This window comes from Varanus komodoensis, unplaced genomic scaffold (assembly GCF_004798865.1).
Source record: "Varanus komodoensis strain SLA01 unplaced genomic scaffold, ASM479886v1 scaffold2, whole genome shotgun sequence".
NCBI classification, from domain to species: domain Eukaryota; kingdom Metazoa; phylum Chordata; class Lepidosauria; order Squamata; family Varanidae; genus Varanus; species Varanus komodoensis.
The window spans coordinates 1,701,317-1,724,974 of record NW_025335568.1 but is presented as its reverse complement, the minus strand read 5'-3'; the positions used below and the strand labels follow the sequence as shown (position 1 = coordinate 1,724,974).

The 23,658-nt window shown below is 59.2% G+C and overlaps 1 protein-coding gene across 1 annotated transcript in view; it reads left to right on the top strand.

Moving 5' to 3' along the window:
- The first annotated feature begins 259 nt into the window (after positions 1–259).
- Positions 260–23,658, top strand: part of ATP6V1B1 (ATPase H+ transporting V1 subunit B1) — a 44,169-nt gene continuing 20,770 nt past the window's right edge. The window contains exons 1-3 of the mRNA XM_044428930.1: positions 260–371; positions 18,710–18,765; positions 22,481–22,579. Of these exons, the coding sequence (XP_044284865.1) occupies positions 260–371; positions 18,710–18,765; positions 22,481–22,579 (267 nt within the window). The remainder of the gene's footprint in view (positions 372–18,709; positions 18,766–22,480; positions 22,580–23,658) is intronic.

Here is a 23,658-nt window from a genome sequence, read left to right as displayed (position 1 = left end):
CGCCGCTCCTGGCAGCCTGGGGCCGGAGAGCCCCGGGAGGCACGGCCCCCGCGAAGCGCGGGCGGGGAAGGGCGGCGCGGCCCGGAAGGGGCGAGATCTCTCCGGCCGGCGGCCCGGCCCGCCCGTTGACAGGCAACAAGGCTGCGGTGCGCGGGCGCCGCAGCGAGAGCCGGCAGAGCCGAGCGGGCGCGCTCCGACAGCGGGCGCGGGTCCTCCGGGCAGGCTCCGGCGTGCTCCCGTCCTGCCGCCCTCGAAGGACATGGCCACCAAGGTGGAGGTGCGGGCCAGCGGCCAGCCCGGGGCGGCCCTGGCGGGCGTGCGGGAGCACCTGCTGGCCAGCACCAGGGACTACGCCACCAACCCGAGGCTGAGTGAGTATCGCGGGCGCGCCACGGGCCGCCGGAAAGGGACGCGCGTCGCCTTCGGCTCTGAGCCGGGCTGCGCTCCGTGCCGCTCACGTTTGCTCTCTTCGGGGAGAAGTGCCCGCGCTTAGCTCTGCCGCAGTTCCCAAGCGCGCACGGGCAGCATCAGCCTGGCTCACTTCTCTCTTCTGCTTGTAAGATTCCATCAGCCTAATTCGGCATCTGCAGCTTGCCATAACCTGGCAAGGTTCTAGTCCTTATTGGGAACGCTTTCTGCTCCCCTTTGTGACCATCTCTGCTTGCTTGTCTCCTGTCAATCACTACTTCCAGCCAGACTCATAGCCAGACAACTATCCCAGACGTGTGGGATATTTCTTTAAAACATGTGCAGGTGCTGTCAAGCTCCATCCACTAGGCACCCTTGCCTTGGGTCCTCAGAATGCCACAAGCTTTCAGTTGATGCCGCTGGAGAGCCTGCAACTGGTCTTTAGGGGGTGGGGAAGTCTTGAGTTTTGGATGCAGAATGCAGTGAATCCTTGCTCCACACCCTGGAAAGATTTTGCACCTTGATGATGGAGGGAGAGCTTCTGCCAGGTTTGAATTCTCCTGGTAGTGTGACTGAAGCTAATCTGGCTTGTGAGCGTCTCTTCCGGCACAGTTCTTAAAGGCAGAGGGTCTCATGTGGGGTCCGCCCTGGGGAGCCTTACTGTCTAGGTGTGCGCCTTTGTGGGAGCCACTTGTTCATGGATGTGTGCAGACAGATGTGAGACGGAATCGGGTACCCACGTGAACGCTTTCCTCCCGCAGTGGCTTGCAAGTCTGCCTAGAGACAAACGCTTATGAGAGAGGGATCGAGAGTTTGAGAGAGGTCTTGCTGCCACTCCGCACGACTCTGGTGCGCCCGCAACTGGAGTACTGTGTTCACTTCTGGGCTCCTCGTTACAGGAAGGATATGGCCAGGTTGGAGTCAGTGCAGTGAAGGGCCACAAGGCTGGTGGCCGGTTTGCAGGGGAAGCCAAATGAGGAGAGACTGAGGGAACCGGGTCTCTTCAGCCTGGAGAAGAGGAGACTCAGAGGGGATCTGTTGGCGACATATAAGTACATGAGGGGGTGTCACACGGAGGTGGGGAGAGACCTGTTCTCTCCTGCAGAGGAGGGCAGGATGTGCTCCAATGGAGCAAAGCTCAGGGAACCAAGATTTAGAGTGGATGCCAGCAGGTACTTCCTAAGGTTTAGGACCCCCAGGGTATGGAATGGGCTCCCCTGCGAGGTGGCAGAGACCCCACCGGAGAGGGTGTTCAAGGACAGGCTGGACATGCACATGGTGGGCATGTCGTGAGCGGAGCCGGCTGGAGCCGGGGGTCAGACTAGATGGCCCGGGAGACCCCTTCTGACTCGCTCTGTTTCTATGAATGCAGTTGCCCTTCTGTATCATGGAAGACAGTCACCCAGGAAGAGACGGGGGGCTGTCCATCTGCCTGTCAGGAGGGGCAGATTTCTCTCCTTGTAGAATCAGATCTGTCCTTATATCCCTGGGTGATTGTAGTTGCTTAGATTCAATTCTTTGCTTGCCAGCTTGTGTGTGCATTTCTATTTGTCCTTCTGCGTGCACACGAAATATGTCCAGTTCCTGTTAGAAGAAACCAGCTACTCGCACATGAGGACCATGTGTACTTTTGCAGCTTTCCCTTTTGTTAAGGAAACTCCCAAATGACCTTCACCAAGCCGAATGCCAGCCCAGCCCGGCAGCGGTCCCTGGATTCGGTTCCAGCCTGCAGACATCGCAGTACGGCAGAAATAAACCACTCAGACCTGCCCAGCCCCTGCTCTGACATACCCAATCCAGTCAGCCCACACGGATTTATTATTAACCAAAACAAAAGCGAGAATCATAGGGAAGGCAGGTGTTTTTCCACAGGTACAGATTCTCCCTCCCTCCCTCCCTCCCTCTCTCTCTCTCTCTCTCTCTCTGGTCATTCATGCATGTATGAGAGAGAGAGAGAAAATATAAAGGGGGAATCTTGCCATTGTCATAGTTTGAGACTTACTGATTTCTATCAGTGTGCATGGCCATAAAATACGAACAGGGGGACTCGCTTTCAAGAAGTGTTATACTTGGCTTTAAACAAGTGTGGTCTCAAGCTGCCAGGACTCAGAACGACAAGTGGAACTGGCACAAAGGAGAGTTTGATTGGAGACGGTATCAGAATGATGAGGGAGTCATTTCTTCTGTTGGCCTTTTTATGTGGATGAGCCTAATTTCACACGTTTGAACTAATATGCAAACCAAAATGCAGTTAACCTTCAAAATTCACTCTTCTCCAAATGCTGCAGAGGAGTTCTTTAAGTAAAAGACATATGTACAAACAGACGTATGTCTGGAACAGAGAAAAGTGCACAGGGAAAGGTGCATGGGTTAAATTAATATCAACAATGAATTACAGCAGGAAAATTGCTTGCAACACTTAGCTTGCAACGTGTGTGTATATTAAGCAAAGAGGCAGATACAGCTGCACTTATCAGGAAAGGTGCAGCTTACAACAGACGGGGTTCTGGGTTCTCCGCTTCCCAGTTGCCGCCAAGGCTTTGGGCCTGCTGCCTCCTCTCAGCCTAGCCTACCTCACAGGATAAAATACAGGATGCCCTGAACTCTGCAGGAAAAGAGGGATATATTAGTCGCCCTGTCTCCTGGCACTCACTCTCTCCCGGAGGAAAAGGACAGCCACTTCTCTCATCCCCTTGGTGCCTGATCATGCCAAAATAGCTTTCACCAACCTGCTGCCCTATGGATATTCTGACCTCCCATCATCCCCAGCCAATCATTAGCAGTGGGTGGGGGTGATGGAGTCCTGGACCAGTTCCCCGAAAGGGTGTGCGGTCCTCTCTCTGCTGTGAAGCTCTGTCGCACTTTTCCGGTCCTCCCTGGCGGGGCTCCTGCTCATTTCCCCCACTGAGGCTGAAACTGGAGGGGTGTCTCAAATGGGGCCATGGGGGCCTTTCAGGGAGGGGGGTGGGCAATCCAGTGCTGTGCAGGAGGCATCAGATAGGAAGGCTCTCCTCCCTTCCCCGTCTGGCCTGTTCGGACCTTCTCGTGAATCCCCTGAGGCCGGGCGCAGGCCTGCAGGCATGGCCTCTGCTTCAGGTGACTCCCCCCCCCCGCACTTCCAGGGACGGCTTTGTTGGGGCCCTCAACCCCCCGCGCCCCCCGCTTTTCCTGGGGGCTCCAGAGGCCCCCCCCCCCCCCCCCCGGTCTTTGCTCTGCTCTTCTTCATTTTTAAGCCATGAAAAAGCCACTGACGAGGGAGAGATAGTGGAGGAGGCAGCAGGCCTTCCCAGTGCTCGTCCTGCGACCCCCCCCCAGATGCCCCCACACGGGCCTCTTGGAAGAGGGCACATGGGACAGATGGGGAGGAGGGGCTTGTGGGAGGAAGGATGAGCTCTCCGGTCCCTCCAAACAGGGCCAGGGTCATAACCCCGGACGCCACCCTCCCCGCACCACACAGTTCAACTGTTTCCTGCACCTGCTTTTCTCTGCAGCGCCGTCTGTCTGTCTGTCGGGGCTCCCAAGCACCCACCAAAGACGGTAGAGAAGCATGCGCCCTGCGTCTGTTGCAGAGCTGGGCCACTTCTCAGGGTCTAGGGTCTAGTTCTCACCGCTCGGAGCCCCCTGTGGATCACACCCCCCTCCCCAGCAGAAGGCAAGCAGGGAAAACCGTCGCTCTCATCTTATGGCAAGGCACGAGGAGAGCTGCACTGGGACGGTGAAAAAATTGGTTCGGGGGCCACCAACCTTCCGCAGCCATTTGGCAGCAAGGGCTTGGGAGCTGGCAACAGGCTCAGAAAAGTCCACGGGCCACGGGAGGCCTCCATGGGCCACGGGCCCACCTGCCCGGAGAAAGTGAATTGTCGGCTCTCTTTCCGAGGATTCGCAATCGGCTTCAGGAGCTGTGATGTTCGTTCATTTACGTATTTTGACATTTGTATCCCCTTCCCTAGTCCAACTGGAGTCCTTGGGCCAGTCACAGCATTTAAAATTACACCTGCACCCACATTAAAACAATAAAATTAATAAGAGAGGCCAATTCCATAAAAACAATGAACTATCATCAAAGCAGCAATAAATAAATAGCTCATTGTATGTTCTCACTGGGGGAGCAACCATAAAATGATATGGGATTGCAAACGTTAAATCCAGTCATTAAAAATCATTATTAAAATGTATTGTTAAAATGGCTAGAAAAATGTTTTTGCCTGGTGCGGATATGAGGGTTGTGTCAGCACATGGCAAATCTCTCTGGGTCCACACATTTCCAATGGGGTCTACGAGAGATGGGGTCGACCCACTTGCCCCCAGAGACTCAGCTTCTAGGTTCCTTGCGAAAGGAACGGGGCTCTCAGAATTTCAGCAAGGCGACACATCAGGAATAGTGCTGAATGCGGAGGAGTCCTCTGCAAGGGGGGAGCAGGACCCCCCCCCATGTGAGAGAAGGCAAGCCTCGTTTCCCCATGGGATCCTTTGCAAGGAGCTGGATGGTGGAGCTGAAGGGTGCGCGCCGTTCTCTGCTTCCCCCAGCCTGTTCCTGCCCTTCCAGCCCCCATAACCTTCAAGACACCTCTTCTGCCAGGCGTGAAGGCACACGCTGTTCAAAATGGGTCCAGGCACGGCAGGGTCAGGGGTTACCACTGTGCTGGAATGTGTCATTCCAATTGCGCTCCCCCGCGCCCCCCTTAAAGGGTGGCCTTTCGCACCCTGGTGGACTAGCGTCAGCGGCCGGAAGATGCAGGAGGGGGACTGGGCGCTTGGCGCTTGGAAGGGCCCAGAGCTGGAAACACCTGCTTGCTTTCTTGGATTTCTATGTGTTATCCTGTCTTTACACTAGACTTGGCACCCCGTGAGGCAGAGGGGCTGGCAATCATAAAACCGAGAATACAAGAGAAAGTTAATTGAAGCAGCGTACACCCGAATCTGCTACGGGCAACAGTGAAAAGCAGAGCCAGAAAAGAAGGCCACTCAGTCCAGCAGCAGAGGGGTTCATGCGCAGCGCCCGCCACAGCCAGGCTGGCTGGCTGGCTCGCCCGGGAAGGCAGCAGAAAAGGGGCCGGCCCAGCTTCTCTTCTCCAGGTCCCCCGGCCGTTTAGGCCAGGGTCAGACTTTGTGGCAGGCCAGAGGTGAGAAGTGCCTCTTGGACAATGGGAACTTTAAGGTTTCCGAAGAAGCTGCTGGGAACGGCCAAGGGGATGGGTGGACACAGAGCAGAAGAGATGGAGTGTGTGTGTGTGTGTGGGGGGGTGCCTGGGACCCCTGGGACTTTCTCTGCAAGACCTAAACCATAATCAGGAATTGGGGCCTGCGCTCTCAGGTGACCGAATGGAGGACAGCCCTGGAAAGCAGAGTCCTACTTCCCCGGTCCACGTGCTCCAGGTGGCTCCAGTCAAGCCCGGTGCGGGGGCTGTAGGACCCTTTGGCCTTTGAGAGCCCCATCCAGCCCTCCAGAACCTCAAGATCCCCTTTTGAGAGCCCCCTTTTCTGGCACACCCCCCCCCCCAGGGTAGAAACTACTTGGGGTAGTTTCCAGGCTTCCGGGCAACCCTGCACGCGGGTCCAAAAGGCCGCCCGAATGCTCAGCTGCGGGGAGCGAGAGCTCTGAGATGAAGCATGCTGGTGCGCCGGCCCGTCGCCTTGAACCCTTGGCCGAGCCCCAGAACGCGGCCCTCTGAGCTTCTTGGGGACGGAACTGGGTCCGTGGGCCGAAAGCGCCCGTGCTGCCCTCTGCAGGGAACAGGCGCAGCTGCACCGTACAACCCCCTCTCCCCCCACGCATCGCGCATTCAGCTTGCACAGGAGTAAGCCGCTGCCCTTGGATTTCGGGGTTTGCTGTGTCAGAGGCCTCCCCTCGCCCCGCTCGCTCCCGTCGCAAGGGGAGCAGTGCCGGCCCACCTCGCAGGGCGGGTGTGAGCCGGCAGAACACGATGGCGCCTGCCAAGCACTTGGCCGCTTCCTTAAAAGCAGAATGGGGCGCGGAATAAATGGGGGCACCGCGGGTCCCCCTGCGGCAGGGCCAAGCAGGGTCGGGATGGCGGTCTGCGCGCCGCCCCCCCCCCCGCGCCCGGGACACGTGCGAGGAGACTCCACCCGCCGGGAAACGCGCCGGCGAGGGCGGAAAGCCTGCGCAAGCCTCGCTCCCGGGGCCCGGCCGGCCCGGCCCGGCCCGGTTCATGCTCGGGTGGCGCCGCCGGCCCCCGCTCGGGCCCCGCGTCACGTGACGCTGCAGGTGTGTGTGGGAACCTCCGCGGCTGCCGCTTAATTAGTGGCATAGCGCGCGGCCCCCGCTGCGCCTTTCACAAGCCCCGCTCGCTCGGACGGGCCGACGTGTTTGACAGCGCTGCACAAACTGACACATCGCACAATGGGCAGGTTGCGCAAGAGGGAGCCCGGGAGCGCGCGCGCAAGGGAGCATCGGGAAAGTGCGGGCGCCTCGGGGCCCCGGGAAGGGAGCGCGCGCGCCGCCGACGCCAGGGGGGGCCCTTCCCACCCGCCGCGCGGCGGTGGCGGGCACCCCAAGCGTCCCCCAGCCCGCCAGCGTCTGGGAGGGGTCCCCAGCCGGCCGGCTGGCTGGCCTGCCCAAGGGGGAGAAGCTCGGGAAGCCTTAGCTGAGGGCCCAGGGCCCCTTTCTAGCCCCCCCCCCACGCTGCTGCCAGCCCCTCCCAGGCCGCCCTGCCTGTGCGCTGGGGCTGGCAATGCCGGCCAACCTCTCAGGGTTGTTGTGCAGGGCGTGTTGCAGTGCTGGGCCCAGTGCGAAAGAATGGCCCCTTTGCCTGGGGTTGGTGAAGGCGCAGGGCTGGTCCGGGGCGAGCCATCGAGCGTGGCGTTCCTTTGCGGGGGACCCCCTGGGCAGCCTCCCAAAGCGGCGCCACCCACTGCCGGCTCGGGATCGGGGCCTCCCTCCATGGGTCAGCCATGTCACTGCCTGCAGCACCAGCTGCTCTTCCTCCTCCTCGGCTTCCTCCTCAGCCCGACCACTTGCTTGTTTGCTCAGCAAACAGAAGGCCCGGAGGCCGGGGCAGCCCCCCTCCAATCTCACGCTCCCTGCGATTTGGGCCAGAGCGAGAGGCAGGGCAGCTTGCAAGGGGGAGAGTGGGGGGGGGTGCCACCAGGGCCCCCTGCCAGAGGGCCCTGCTGGGCTGTGGGGCCCTTGCCCCAACTCCAGCCCCGGCGGCATCCCGTGCCCCCTCGGACCCAAAGGTCAGGCCAGGGCTTCAGCTGGCCATGCCAGCCGGGCGATCCAAAGGCATGGCACCCCCGTGTGGGGGCAGGGCTCCTTCCATGTCACCTTCCCCCCTCCCCCATCATAATGCACACGCCCGCCGTGGGGTGAAGGAGCAAAGCAGGCAGCCGTCCGGGTTCCGTTTGATCCTGCCCCTCTTCCTGTGAGACACTCAGGGCAGAGTCAGGGTGGTTGTCACTGACCCTACAACAGCCCTGTGAGGTGGGTTAGGCGTGCTCTGGGTCTTTGCCAGGATGCACATCCCGTAGCACATGTGTTCTTTTTGAATGTCCCGCACTGGAGGCATTCAGAAGAAACTGGGCAGCCCTCGGAGTGGGGCGGTGTGACTCCGTGTCCTGCACCAGCAGGGGGGTGGACTTGATGGCCTCCCTGGCCCCTTCCAGCTGTGCCATTCTAGGATTCTATGATATTCCTGGCCCCCTTGAGCAACAGGATTGCCTTGCAGGAGTACAAAGGTAGCCCCTGGTCAAGTGCTGGAACAGATGTTTGCATCTTGGAATGCTGCAAAGAACAGTTCGCCCCCGCCACAGTTCATGCCGGGGCGCCAGGAAGGCCCCTTTCTGCCACCGCCTGGGTTTGCCCGCAGCACATGCGGGGGCCTGGGTTGCAGGGGGGCCCTGGTGGGACCGCCGCATCTTCAGGGCCAAGGGAGAGCGCTGGGGCCCCATCCAGCTGCCCTCCTCTTCCCCTCCCACAGGCCGTGGAAGGCCAGATTGAAGCCCCACAGCACTGGGAGCGGCAGCAGCAGCCGGGAGCTAAAAGCGTTCAGTGCGAGGAGCGTGAAGGCGCTCAGGCACGGTGAGGTGCACAGGACCGCCTGGGTGCTCAAAGGCCACCAGGGTGGCCTCAGGTGGCCCCGTCCAGCAATCCCGTTCCTGAACTTCGGTGCCACCACCGGAAAGGCCCTTCCTTGCCTTAGTTACCCCACCCCCTGCCTAGTATCTGAGGCCAAAATCGCCTCACTCAGATGGGTTGACGTGCTCTCCAGAATGCCCAAACACGCAAGCACCCCTCAAAGCATCAAATGTAACATCAAGAATAAAGATAATAAATTATACAATGTATATATAATTATATATGATAATGATATTTGATTATACTGTGTTTTATATGTAAGCCATCCTGAGCACTTCTGCGAAAGGACAGGATATAAATGCTTGTAATAAATAGATAATTAAGTAATTAAGTAACTTTAGTAATGCCAGTGGGTTCCACCAAAAAGGACAGCCTGTAGGATTCCCCCCCCCCCAGCGCTTTCCCCAGCATGCACTGCTTTGGGCCGGAACTCTTGCAATTTGTGGGTACAGGAGAAAATTGGGAGACTCTTCAGAGACCTGGCAGGAGTAAGGGTTGACCCTTTGCCTGCTCCTGGAGACCCCCATTTTCTAGGGGTGCAGGATAGGTTTTGCCTTATTAATTGATGGATTCTTTTAAGATTTTTTCCAAAAAGTATAGCACTTTTCCAAAAAGCCAGCTAATTTATCTTTAAACTCAACTATACCTCAATCAATAAAATCAAAAATCTAAAGAAGTCCAAAAACCCAATAATGAATGGCTAATTTGTAGTGGACCTCCTAGTTCCACTGGGGCTAACCAAAATGATACAACCCTTAGTTTCTCTTAGAAGGTGCTCTTAGGACAGCAGTTGTGGGCCCATTTTACAGAAAGTCTCAAGGCAATACTGTGGCTGGAGTGTTCCACTGCGGAAAGCGGAGGAGCAGTTCTGCAGAACCTTGTTGCAGTGAAGAGAAGCACAGAAAATAATGTCTTTACGGATTTTCCCCACTGAGCCAGCACCGTGTAAACCTCAGTAGCCTCCCCAGCACCTGTTTCAGTGAGGCTTAAGTATATTAATGCTGTTCTCCAGAAGCGCTGACAGAAACAAAACCATTAGACGGAAAAACAAGCCGTGTTTGCTTTGCACTCACCGGGTGAGCAGACCTCACCTCCAAGGTGGGTCTCTGCCGCGAGGGAAGCCGCAGCCCCGGGGTCCCAAAGCACAGCGCAGGGCCATCAAGGGGATGCTCTTGGGAGGCCCCCTTTCATAGCTTGCCGTAAGTTGGAGATGACTTGGTGGTGTGTCACAGCGGCAGAGCAGAACAGGCGGTTCAGCAAAAACCAAAACCCAGAAAGTACGATTGTTGGCCATTCATTCGCTGCTTTAAACACTTAATTGCCCCAACTGGTATTTCAGAGTCAGTGTGCACAAATTATTTTTTGTGATCCAGTTTGCTAATCGGGCAGGCATCCAAAATGGCTGGCTAAAGCTTAGCACCACGATTTCCCTGCCTGCCCTTTTTAGCTAATTTCATGAAGTCAGACTTTAGTTGATTAGCCAGTGGGGCTGGACTTGAAAATTAGAATTGTTTGTTACCTGCAGCTATCTCGGCTGTACAGTAAGCCCGGAAAGGGGGCCGCAGAATTAGACTAGCTTCCCTCCCAGCCATGAATGTTGCTCACTAAGGCACACATTTCTGGTGCTTTGGATAGCACCAGAAGGGCCTTTATGCTGAGCCTTCAGGGATATGTAGATTTATTTAAATATAATGAGTGAGCTAAAAGCCAGGCAATTATTTAAGCAGCATTCACAGAGACATTCAGTGATCAGCTCTCATCGCTGCCCATTTGGGGGCCCTGGTTTTGGAAGGCAGGAAAGAGAGTGGGGAGGGATCGGGGCATTTGGCGCGGGGAGGAGACGCTCGGCCGAGAGGCAGGCACTTTGCAGAGGAGCCCTTAGGCTGCTCCGGGCGGGACCCACCCAACAGATGCCCGGCGAAGGGGGGCGCAGGGGGGCGCGGAGTGGAAGCAATTAGCGGCCGGGTGTCGTTGGTTGTCCCCTTTGTCAGCACGGTCGATTTCCTCTGCTCCTGCACCCCCCCGCCGCCCCCTGCTCCCTCCTGCCCCACGGGAGTTAATAGCGCACAATTGTCAGGGTTAATTCAGCTGACCACTGATGGGAGCTGTGAATCCGAGGAACGAGGAGGCCCGACTCAAAGACCTCTGTGTGTGTGAGTGTGAGTGTGAGTGAGTGTGTGTGTGTGTGTGTGTGTTTCACACGCACACACCCCCCCCCCCCCTCATTTGCAGAATCAACAATCATGCCCAACAGCTTTTCTCCACCTTTTCCCCTCTTCCCCTGACTCGCTTCACCTCGCAAAGAAACCCTCGGGCCACCCACCCTGCCCTGCCCAGGGGGACGGAAAGCCCCTTTCTTTTTCGGAGCAACTCAACCCCTTAATGATCTGAATTGCCGTTTTCCGGTGGTGGGCCTTTCCTTCCCTTAATCTTACGTTCTTTCACTTCTTAAAAAGGAGAAGGGAAAGAAAGAAAGAAAGAAAGAAAGAAAGAAAGAAAGAAAGAAAGAAAGAGGCATCCCAGACTTGCATTGTGCCAGTCCCACCTCGCCCTTCGCCTTCCTCCCCCAGTTGCCCAGTTGCACTGGTTCCAGGTGATCATTTGGACTGGATTAGAACTTCAGCCACCATTCCTGGCTCTGATGAATTTTGAAAGCCCTTTCACGGTCCATCAGGGCCTTGGTGTGCGGCAGCCCTTGCGGAAAGGTGGGCAGCTGGGACCCCACTCAGCGGGGACCCCTTGCGGCCCCCTGCGGGCACCCGAGATGCTGGGCCAGGCTGCTGGGCCGGGCTCGGTTCTGATCCTGCAAAGGGCAGTGGAGGGACCGTCCAGGAGCCATGCTCAGCTGTGCAGAGGACAAGGCGGCTCACCCCCCCCCCCCTTAGGCATGCAGTCTAATTCTGCCCCCATGATCCAGCCGTGTATTAATGAGGTCCATGCAGGAAGCACCTGAGGAACACCTGTCCAGGTAATGCCACACCTGAAGGTTGGCCTTACGCCTTGTGTGGCACTGCTCACGGCACCCCTCCAGCAGGTGAGGGCAGCCAGGCCGCCTCCATTTTCTGAGGCCATCCTGGCATTACAAAGAAGAAATGCCGAAACAGGGTTGCAATTTTTACAAATGTTTACATTGAATCAATCATCACTTTTAACGCAAAAGATACAGTGCAATAATTTGCAATATTTTCATTACCTGAGTGCATTTCTAGCTTTTATCTTGCAAATTCACCAAATATTGTGTAAAAAAAAAGCTTTCTGGCAATGTTGCCATTTATGTTAAAGCTGGGCCAAGGAACAATTGTGTCCCATATCTGACTGCTCGTAACCCTTGACCCGCTTAAGCACGTGACCTTTGAGGTCCGGGTGAAGGCAAGTCTGGGCCCAATGACGGAACTGGCCCATCGCCAGGCTTCGCTCTGACCTAGTTTTTAAGCTCTGGCAAAGGGACCCATGGCTGCCGCATGCCCAGGATACAAGTCACTAAATGCAAATAGGAATTGTTAACACAGGTGGGGGCAGCCCTGGAATATGGGTGAAACTGTCCGACTTTGCAGGGCTGGCGTGCAGACCCACTGGCAGGCACTCCATCCCGTTCCAGAAATGAAGAGAAGGTTGCAGTTAAAAATTTAAAAGCGTATCTGTCACATTTCCAAATAGTGCCCTTTGAGCTGGGCAACACGTCCGCCACCCTCCATCCGAAAGAATCCCAGAGTGGCTTAGAATAAAAGGATTACCATCCGGTCTGCATTAAGCACTAGCTGCCAAGTGCCATTTTCTTCAGAGAAATGCAAGCTACAAATCCAATTAATAAATACATGCAAAACCCGTAAAATGACAGAAACACCAAAACAAAAGAACAAGGAGGAAAACGGCAGTGCCCGGGAAAGCCAGAACGCCTCACCTTGCAGCTAAGGGGTCACCTGGCTGGTTGTGCAGGAACCATCCCAGGCTGGGTGCCCCACAGGCTGCCCATCGAGTCCTGCTGGAGCAGACCCACCCAGCAAGGGGATGCATGCAAAAGCACCCTGATGCCCATGTTCCCCAGCCACTGCCCTGCAGCTGCCTCTGCAACTGGACAAAGCACGAAGTCGCCGGGATGCATGGCCATGGGGCCTTCTCCTCCGTGAATTCGTGCGACCCGCTTCCGAAGCCACGCGAGCAGGCGGCCCTCGGTGCCTCCCATGGAAGGGGCTGCCCTGCCGGACTCCACGCTGTGCGACACAGGCCTCCCCCTTCTCTGTCCCGAGCCTCCCACCACCGGCCTCATGATGGGTGCTGGCATTATGGGGGAGGGGGGAAACTCCTCCCCGGCTGATTTCCCCACACCAGGCGCAACCTGCACCCCTGCCACCATGCTTCCCTTCTCGGCCGCTTTCCCAGGGTAAGAAAGCCCCGCCGCTCACCCCTTCCTGCTGACACGCTGCTTACCCCACTCGATCAGTTCGGTTTTCTCTTCGACGCGTTGTCCAGCCCGGCAGAATTCTTCCTTCAAAGCACAATATCCCGAGCACGGTCGCCCCCCAGGTTTGTGCTAGGTCGGCATGACATCAGCGGGGCTTTTCCCCACAATGCGTCTCTCAATTATTCCCCCAAACGCCTCGTCTCTCACTGCTGCCGTGCCCTGTCTGATGGGGGCACATTCCAGCGGCCTCGACAGGGCGAGCTCAGCACTCCAGCAGGTCGACAAGCGAGCGAGGCTCTTTGGGCTGTGCAGTCCACCTGGCCTGGAGCCGGGCCTGGGAGCAAGGGGCAAAAATGCCCAGCAGAAGGGGTCCAATGCACAGGACCCCCGCATCTCCTTGGCAAGCCTCCCCAGAGGAAGTGTGCCACTCCAGGCAGCCAGGAGCATTTGTGGTACCTTTCTCGATCTGGAGCAAAATCACTCAGCTTCAGCTGGTATTCAGAGCACACCTGAGTGACCTGCACGTGTATCACCAGGTACAGGGGAGAAAACCTTTCCTCCTTGTTTAGCATGGTATGTAGAGCGTGGCATTAAGACCTGTCTTCATCTACTTGCCAGCTCTGCCAGCCCAGCAGACCTGGCCGAAGCCTTGGTCAGCAATCTGCTTGCAGGTCCTAAAAGGAGGTTGGCCTTCGTTCCGCCTGTCGTGAGAGTTGTCTGGTTTCTGTGGACAGTGAGCCGCATTTTGCTGCCGGGCAGCTTGAAGAAGCGGGCTGGGGGTGGGCAGGCAGAGGAGGAAGCCCCCTCCCAAGGCCCCTGCTCACGCTCAGGCAGAGGTGATCAAGAGCCATTTAGGGTGGGGCGCTGACCTTTGTTCGGTCTGAGGGCCGGATTCAGTTGCCCCCCACGCTGTGAGCTGGGACCCTTCTGCTGGGAAGGCCAGGGCACTCTGCCCGCCAGGTCAGCCACTGGCGCCACCTCTCACGACAGCCTCCTGCGTGGGGACGCGCGTGCCGCGAGAGCGCCTGGCGAGGGCACCCCTGCTCTCAGGGCCATCCCAGTGGCCAGAACGGAGCCCGGGAGGGGGGACCAGGGAGGCACGTCCCTTGCTGGGACTCTTCTGGGTTCGGAGCAAGTACCCCCCACTTCTGCCAAGGGGGATCCCAAAAGGTCCGGGGAGTGGGAGAGCTGGCCACCCAGGGAGGGGGCCCACCATGCACCGTGGCCCAGGCATCACTCCGCTCCTCCTGGCTTCCTCGAGGGGTGCCTGCTCGCCACTCTGCCGCCATGCTTGTTGGCGGAAAGGGGGATCCGCTCTCACAGGCGCCGCAATTCCACCCTGGGCTCCGAGGCCATTGTGCCTCCAGATGACAGATGGCCTGGGACATGTGTGAGGATCTAGGCGAGGAAGAATGGGCCAGCACGGGACAATCACTGGGGGGGGGGGGCAGCTCAGGGCCTGCAGCTGTCGAATGGAGAGGCCCCCAGTAGAACCTCACAACCGGGGGACCTGGCTCAGAGGAACTGAAGGGTCCCCAAGGAAACTTAGCCATTGTGGTATAAGAAGGAGGACTGGATGGGTTGGGAGAGGCCTACCAGTGATGCTCATACCATACCAGTAGGGACTTCAGGTGTGTTTTAATTTCTATTATTATGTTAAAGGGTTTATCAGATCCCTGCCTCAAAAGGAGGCAGCTCAGGGTGACTTGTGGCAGAATTAAAACATACCAGATAGAAAACATACCAGATAGAGAGGCAGTGTGGTGCAGTGGTTAAGAGCACGGGACTGGGACTCAGGCAACCCGGGTTCGAGTCCCCGCTCAGCCATGGAGCCAACTGGGTGACTTTGGGCCAGTCACAGACTCTCAGCCCAACCTACCTCACAGGGCTGTTGTTGTGGGGATAAGATGGAGGAAGAGATGTAAGCTGCCTTGAGCCCTTTGTAGGAAAAAGGCAGGATATAAATCAAAAAATAAATAAATAAATAAATAAAAAAACAGCCCACCCACCGCAGGGCTTGCAACAGAGGAGTCTCTTTTCCCGGTGCCTGAAATGTGACGACGCTGGCACAGGGGCGGGGGGGGGGCCTCACCAGGGAGACCATCCTGTAGTTGGAGGAGCCCCCATGGAAGAGGCCTTCTCCCCTGTTTGCCATCCTCTATTTATAATATTAAATGGTAAATGTGTTACCATGGGATCCGTTTTAAACAGCTGAAATGTTTAAAATGTGAAAAGGAGGCCAGATCAGCCTGAGCCCGGAGGGAGAAATTTCCGCCTCGCCACGCTGCGAGGTCAAAGCCAACTTTGGGCAATCTCTCTCTGAGTCTGGGGTGACAGAAAGATGGAGGTGCCTGCCCAGCCCCGAAGATCATCTGCTGAGGTCCTTCTCAGGGACACCCCGCCAAAAGAAGCAAGGGGGTGGGGACCAGGGGAAGGGCCTTCTCAGGAGTGGCACCGGGTCTTTGGAACATGCTCCCCAAAGGGGTGTGCCTGGCACCATCTTTGCTCTCTTTTTGGTGCCAGGTGAAAACCGTTTCATTTTCCAGGTATTTTAATAGGGAAGCGTGGTTTTCATACTGCTTTTATTATTTATGTGTTTATTTTTATCTATATTTCCATTTCTATGCTGTCAATTACTTTAAAAAGTTCCTAGGCGGCTTACAAAATTACTGCTCCTGTGCCGTGTATAGTTGCCTTGGTTTGTTGGTCTCATTGTATTTTTTTTCTTGTTCATTGTTCTGTTTAAATAAGGTTATTTTACTGAGTGTGTATATGCTTTTAAAATTTGTAAATCACCGAGAACCTATGGGCTATTGGGCCGTATATAAGTTCAATTGTTGTTGTTATTGTTAGGGTTAGGAATACTCCTACTACTACTAATAATAATAATATGATGCACATGGGCTTATAGGGCAAAGGAATGGGGCTTTAGCCAGTCCCCCACAAAAACAAAAAATCTACAGAGCTAAAAAGGAAGAGTCTCTGGGGCAACACAGGCTGCAGCCTTTAAAACCAGAGGGAGCTTTTCCTTCTGTTGCTTGACCGAAGCCCCCTAAATATTGGCTCAGCTGATGAGGGGTCATAAAGCCCGCCTGAACCTAGAATATTCCACCACTCGGTCCACCTTGCAAAAGAGAACGCCCCCAAGCAGCTGGAGCAGCGTGGAAACGGGTGCCACGGACACGGGCACAAACGCCGTGGCTTAGCCCTGGCCACACGCGCCCTGGAGAGTCTTGCCACGTGCCGTGCGGCAAGGCAGAGCGAGCGCGAGGCGCTGGGGCCGTGGCCGCTTTGCTGGCTGGGCAGCATCGGGACTGGGCTCCCGGTTGGGATTCCTGTCCGAGATCGCTGCTCGTGGGACCAGGAAGCTCAGTATCAGACTCAAGCTAAACCCAGGTCACTGATGGGGTCTTGGTGATCATCAGCAGATGGACTGAAAATGGGTTCCGTGCAAGGACCTCTGGCTGGCAGGCAGTTGAGCAGAACCTCCATGTGCAGGAGCAGCCGCGCTGCAGAGCAAGAGGGCCGCAGGCAGGGTGGGGGTGGCTGCAGAGAGGACCGGGGTGCAGGCGCCCTGACCTCTGCTCACGCGGGTGTCGCACAGGGCCCGGCTCCTCAGGGAGCCTGGGAGGGTAAGGGCAGCTCGGCAGAAAGGCGTGGGCAGGAGAGAGCGGGGGCTGCCGCACGCGTGGGCCGGGGGAGCCGGGGCGGCGTTGATGGCGGTGCTCGTCCCCGGCCCCCGTTCTGGCAAGCGCACCTGGGCAGCGGAGACGTTGCACAACGCGGGGCTGAGGATGAGCCATGCCGGACTCTGCCTCCGAGCCCCACTCTTCCCACTTGGAAAAGGCCTCCGGTTTCTGCCAGGCGCCTTCCTTCTAAAGTGGAGCTGGTGGACACGGCAGGCACTCGGACCTGGGGGCAACAGCCAAGCCACCACGCCGGGGAGCCCGTGGCGCCTGGCCGGGCCACGGGTTGCTGGTCCGGGCCGGCGGGCCGGTTCTTTTGCTCCCGAAGCCCTCCGCCCCCTTTGGCCCGGCTGGTTCCCAGCGCGAGGGCAGCGGCTCCTGGCTCCTCGTCCGGGCAGTGCGGGGCCGGGCCCAGGCCCCTCTGCCCGTCCAGCGCGGCGAGCCCCTTCCCCTGTGGATTAACGCTGCAGACAACACGCCCTGACATTTGGAAACGTGCTAAGCTGACCTTTCACCCAGTCACTCTGCTGTCACGGCAGATGCTGTCACCAGAACCCCTGGTGCAGCGGGAAGGGTGTGCGTGCGTGTGTGTGAGTGTGCGTGGTGGGCGAGCGCTGTAATCCCACGTTAATTACACGCCGGGCAGCGTGGCCAGTGGCGGGGCCGTCGGCAGGGTGGAGGTGCTGGTGGTGCTGGTGCGTGTGACGGGGCGCCCGGCCAGGGGATGCCAGCGGAGCGGTGGCGGGTGCGATCTCTGAAACGGGAAGGTGGGAAGCCCCCCCCCCCCGCAGAAGCAGCGGGGCAGCCCAGAGAAACAGGACAACAAAGGGGAGCCCCTCGTTGGGCGCGCACACAAGCCCGCGTCCCCCTGCCCTCTGTCCCCTCGCAGCGGGCACGCTGGGCCGGCACAGATGTGTGAGCTCGGAGAGGCCGGACCTCGCTGAGCCCGACTGGGAGGTCGTGACCTTTACAGAAATGGTGGCTCTGCGCGTCAGGCCTAATGGAGTTGACACGGCCGAGGGGGAGGGGGCGGCCCACGGAAGCCCCCCCCCCCCCGCCCTTGGAGCTGGCCAGGCCTGCCCGCCACCCGAGCCCTTCTGGGGCACCGCGGGGACCCGCAAGGGGGCCGAGCGGCTCCGGGGGAGCGAACTCCTCTGCTGCCCGGGGGGGGGGGAGGCGCGATCCCATGCAGGCTGCCAGCAGCAGAGGCGTGCCCAGCTCGCCCCAGTGGCTGCTAGTCGCAAGGGTTCAAAGGCAGGGGCCTGTGCGCCCCGGCTGCTGGGGCACATGGGTGGGAGGGTGCTGCTCTCCTGGCCGCTTAGGGGGTTTCCTGGGGGCAGCTGCGCGGTCGCTGTGCAACGGGGATGCCCATCCAGCTGGACCTCCGGCCTGATCCGGCAGGGCCCTTCCCGTGAGCATGTGGCAAGGGGGCTTCCCGGGGGCACCTGGGGGGTCGCTACGTGGGGCTCCGGTCCGAATCCCCCTTGGAGACCCAGCAGGACCTTGCCTGTGTCCGCATCTTCTAAGGACGTCGCCCGGGGATGAAAGGCCAGGAACGGGGGGCAGAGGAGAATGGGGCAAATGGATTCCCTCAAGGGAGAGTCTCCCCCTTGGGGTGTTTACTGGACAAAATGGCCGTCGGCGGAAATAGCGAGGGGGAAGCGCTTTATGGATATCTGAGTGGTTCTTTAAAAAACGTTGCGCCACCCGGAGACCTAAGATTTAGAGTTAGGACTTTGATGAGAAGCCTTCCGCAAACGGTTGCAACTTGTCTGGCCAAGACCAACATCCCTGCTGCCCCTCCTGCCCGGAGCCCCTGCCCAGAAGGCCTGTGCAGTGCTGCCCCCTGCCCCCCGCACCCCCCCGCCCCCCCGTGGATCCTTCAAACTGCAGCTCTCCTGTGATGCTCCACGCTGGCCTTCCCCCGGAGCTCCCTGGGCCTCCCCCTCGTCCCTTCCTGTGCCTTTCTTCTCCTCCGCCTGGTCCTCGTGAGGTGCCTTCGCTCACACCCCACCTGGCACACCCCGCCTCCCCTTCCTGCCAGTTCCCCACCGGCTCATGGTCCCCCCTTTGGAGCGCCCCCTCACTCCGCTCTCGCCTGGCTTCTTCTTTCCACAGCCTACTGGACCGTCTGCGGGGTGAACGGGCCGCTGGTAGTCCTGGACAACGTGAAGGTACAAGGCGACGGCTGCTGTGCGGGTCGCGGGGGTGGTCGGAGGGGGGGACTGCGAGTCGAAATCACCATCGGGGGAGCCCACGCCCTGTGCTTGGGGAAAAGTGGCCAGCGGCACCGAGGTGCCAAAGAAGGCACCACAAGTCGTACGCTGGGGCTCTGCCCTCCACCCCGTTCCCCCCCCCCCGTGCCCATGGAGGCTGCCGTCACGCTCCCCTGGAAAAGGACCCAGCTGGGGAGGGACCTGCGTCTCCTGCAGGCCCTCACTGGTCACGGGAGGGGGAGCCCCCTGGTGGGTGCTCCGAAAGCTGCACCTGTTGAATCACTGTGTGTTGTGGAGTTCAGGGATCCCACCAAGGTGAGACCCCAGTGTTCCTCCCCAGGCCAGGATCGCGGGGGGGCACTTGCCCCCCAGCAGGCGATTCTTCCCTTTTTCCCCAGCAGCTGAGTGTGTGACGGGCCTCAATAGCCCCAGGGGAGGGAGCCCCCCCCCCAATCGCCCTTCTGCAGAAGCAGTTCTGACCCAGGCCAAAGCGATTTGCTTGCAGTGCCGTCTGAGGGCTCAGCCGGTGCTCCCGCTCTGGGGTGCCCATCTAGAGGGACGCCCACTGAAATTTCCGGAGGAGTTTTCCTCTAGGGTCCCACCGAAGTTGCTTGACTGGGTCTGGGGTCACTAGCCCCCCACCCGCCCCTTTCCCGTCTTCCTAGGTAGGCAGCCTTGGGTTGAAAGGGTGCCCTCTAGTGGCCAAAGAGACTCGCGCACGTAAACGCTGCGAAGGGAGGCCAATTGCCCATCCCTGGGCCAACTGGCATCTGGCCAAGCTTAACCACTTGTGGTGCAAATATAAAGTGCGGTGGAGGAGGAAGAGGATGCTGCACACTTAGTGCCTTTGGGCTGCGGCGGCTGTGCGTCACGACTGCCTTCGTTAGAGCAAGCCCTGATCCAGCCCCACGACCCGTTTGGAGCGCGAAAGCACAGCCCTGGGTGCTTCTGCACGGCCGCAACTGGGGCCGCTGGCATGAATGGGTGAGCCAGCCTGGGCCGTGGCTGATCAGCCAGTGAAGCGCTCGGTGGTCTGCAAGTTCAGGCCGGTTTTGGTTCCCGTGTGTGAACAAAAGCCTCTGAGGCTGCAGTCCTGGCTGGGGTTAGGCCTCCCTCGGCACCGGCCCCACTGGCCTGGGCTGCAGCACCAGCGGCTCACCCGGCATTCCTAGCGGAATGAAACCCGGCCAGAGTCATCCTGGAGCAGCCTGCACAAGAGCCGTGCTGGGGTTCGCAGCAGCCCCGTGCCCCCCCCCCCCCCGGAGCAAAGGCACGGGATGGCTCTCCCCTGGTTTTTGTCCCAGCAGCTGCAGTTCTCATGGATACTGCCTCTGAACAGAGAGGCTCCATGTTACTGTCCTGGCTGAGTCTTCTGGAAGGGGATGCCCCCCAGGTGTGCCAGATCACGACTCCCATGATCCCCCAGCGACCTGAGACTTCCAGAGGGCATCCGCTTGGAGAGGGCTTTTCAAGGCGGTTCTGCACGTTGGACCCTGTGGCTTTGTGGGGCCAAGGTGGGAGTTTTGGCCATGTGTGTTTGCTCTGAAGTGCACAACGGATGCCCCTTGCTGTCCTGGCGGCTGTTCCATGCTCCACATCTCCCGGTGTGTTAGCACGATAAACACGAAGCCGTTTGCTAAGCAAGCCTTTTTTAAAGGAATCCTCTGAGCACCTGCAGTTACACACGTTAACCCTCCTTAATCGATGGCATCTTCTTGATGATAGGAATGAAACGGAGCTTGCCTCTGCGGCCCTCATCCCTCACCTTCCTTTCTTTGCGGGAGCCCTGGGCCGGGGGGCCCTTTCTTTGGCCCCGAGTCCGGCGCCAGCCACACCCCCTAATCGCCTCCGGTGGCTGCGAATTATGGCTCCCCAGCAGCGTGCGCTGGAGCAGGCGGATGCGAGATGTCGGGCGCACTCGCTCGGGAGGAGCCGCACTGAGCTGCAAGCGGCTGGCTCCCACAAAGATCCGCTTGGCTTGCCGAGTGGGAGGCGCACGGATGCCGGCTGGGCCCGTTTCTGCCCGGGCGGCGGCTGCCCACAAGCAGCCGGGCCGACGGCTCTGGGAGTGGCCGACCAGCAAGACGGTGTCACACGTTCCAGGAGCAGACATGCCCCGAGCGACGGGAGGCGCGCTTGGCATTTTGCTGGGCTGTGCCCAAACAGTGCTCAGTCCCTCGAACGCCTTCCTTTCTGATACACGCACAAGAGGGGATGAATGAGGTCAGCGAAAGCGGGAGACAAAGATGCCCCCCACCCCACCTCTCAGTGGTGAGGCGCAATGTCCAAAGCACGGGCTCAGCCAAAGTACGGCACGTTTGCGAGGAGGGTGTTGTCTCAGCACAAGAACAGGCAGCCGTTCCGAACAAGCGATGTGCAGCGTGCATGGCTGGATCCAAATAAAACCTCCATGCTCAGAGGCAGTATACCTGCGAAGACCGGGCTCTGGAAACAAGCTGCAGGGGTTGGGCCCACCTCCACAGCCCGCTTCTGAGAACCAGATGTGGTCAGATGTGCTGATGGCTGACCGGGGGGGGGGGTTGAGATCTGCGGCTCCGCAGTCCAGGGGCCTCCCAGGCGACCACCTGGGCAGTGGCAGGTGAGCCACACCAGGCACACGCTCCTGCAGTTACGCCCGAAGTCACGACAGTGCCGAACTTTCAGGAAGGGGGAAACGAACAGCTGCGTACGCTCAGGGAATGGCTGTTCATCAGAGCTGGCCGATGATGGTGTTGCTATTTGGCTCTAACATACCTGGGATGTCGCAGTAGCTGTCCGGCACGGAAGAGCGGGGGAAACAAATATTGCTCGCATGATCTCAGGTGGATACGTGTGGCCCTCCGAAGCTCCCCACCCCAGGATAGTTAAGCCCCGGGCCTCAAGTGCCGACCTGCCACGCTGCTCAGGTGCCTTCCCGCCCTTTCAGGGAGCGGCACCCACCGCACAAACAGGAGCGGCCCCTTAGACACCCTGTCCTTGGATTTCCAAAAAGCTTCCATCAAATTCCCCATCAAAGGCTCCGGGGAAACAGTGCCGTCACGGGCCGGGCGGGCGGGGGAAGGCTCACGTATGAAGGAGCGGCTCAGGGACCGGACCGGCCTTTCTGCAGCTGGACGATTGGAGAGAGCAGCTCCGTTTCCATGATTCTCAGAGAAGCAGAGAATGTGACGATGGCCCCAAAATGCTCCCCTGCCCTCCTGAGCTCTTCCCTTCCTTGTCCCCACAACAACTCTGCGAGGTAGGTTAGGCTGAACACTAAGGAGAAGGTGGCCCAAGCGGCTGCTTCTTAGGGCTGGCCCAGGCCCACGCGTGGCTGCCACTGCTCTCCAGGGTTTTCCCAGCCCTGCCTGGGGCTGCCAGGAGCCAACCCGGGAGGCTCCAGGGCTTGGCCAGTGCCCCGTCGCCGGGCTGCTGCCCTTCCACTGGCTCCCTGCGCTGCTGGCCGGACTCGGCCTCGGCCTCTCGCCTGGCACAGCTGCCCTGCCTCCGTGCTCTTGGTCTCAAGGCCACCTCCCTCGACGTGGCAGAACAGGTTCACCCAGAGCGTAAGAGCCGGTGGATGCCCCACGGTGAGCGCCGACTGCCAGTGCCGCCGTGGACTCGCTCTGGAGAGACAGCGCCCGGCACCGGCCGGGTGCCCGTCTGACCAGGCTGGCGTTGCTTCCTCCTGCAGTTTGCCCAGTATGCGGAGATTGTCAACTTCACCCTCCCGAACGGCACGCAGCGCAGTGGGCAGGTCCTGGAAGTGGCAGGGTCGAAGGCGATCGTCCAGGTAGGTGAGAACCACGGCGGGAGTCTTGGGTTCAGCCAGGGCCAGCAGGAGCTGAACGGGCTCATCCCTGGAGCGTTTTCACAAAAACTAGCAGTTACCTTTGCATTTACGCTGTCCCGTTAATTTTGTTTATCCTCCAGACAGCCCTGCGAGTGAGATCAAAGCATTCCAGTTTTGCAAGTGGGAAGTGGGGGTGGTGGGGGGCGGTTAGGACAGAGCAGATCGCCCAGCTGCCCTGCCAGGGGGCAGTGCCAGGAAGCCCCTCTGGTGCAGCAGGGAAGCGTGTGGGACTCGTCTAGCCCCCCCTCGCTGGGAGACTTTGGGCCAGTGGTTCACTCGCAGCCCAATCGGCCTCACGGGGTTCCTGTGAAGATAGAATGGAGCTGTAAAATGGGCTGCAGTGATGCGGAGAAAGGGACTTCTGTGAAGCCCAGCAAAGCTGACCAGAGCCATGCATTGTCTGAAAAGCGGACCTGCGTGGGCTGAAAACTGACCTGCAGGTATAAAAGAGGGGCATTCATTTCCACGGTGAGATTCTGGGGGGCACCGGCACTGTTTTAGCAGGAGAATGTGTGCTGTGATTCTCAGGGAAGCCCGGAATAGAGTTCTGGGCACAGAAGTCAGATTTCTGGAAAAACACCTCCCCGCACCCGTGCAAGTTTCTAGCCCCTCAGCTTTCCCTCCTGCCTCCCGGGCCCTCTTCCTGTCTGTGCAGCTGCCCAAGACCTGGGCCCCGGCTTTGCTGCACGCTGCTTCCCCTTCCCAGCCCGCTTCCCCTGCCCGCCACCCCACCTGTGCCACCCGCCCTGACGCAGGGGGGCAGTGACCGGCGAGCCTTGCCGGCTGCAGTCTGCGCCTCGCCTGGCGGCGGCTGGAAGCACCGGCGCGCGAGCCACCGGCCTCCCAGGCTCCGCCAACCTGCGCCCCCGGCTCGCGGGCACCGTTCGGCTTCCCAGACTTTCCCCGGCGCTCGCGCGGGTCCGTCAGCAGCCGCGACCGACCCGGAGCCCCCGCCGGCAGCCGGGCGGCTGGCCGGCGTTCCCGGCCCCGCGCCTCCTCTGCGGCCAGGCGGCGAGGCC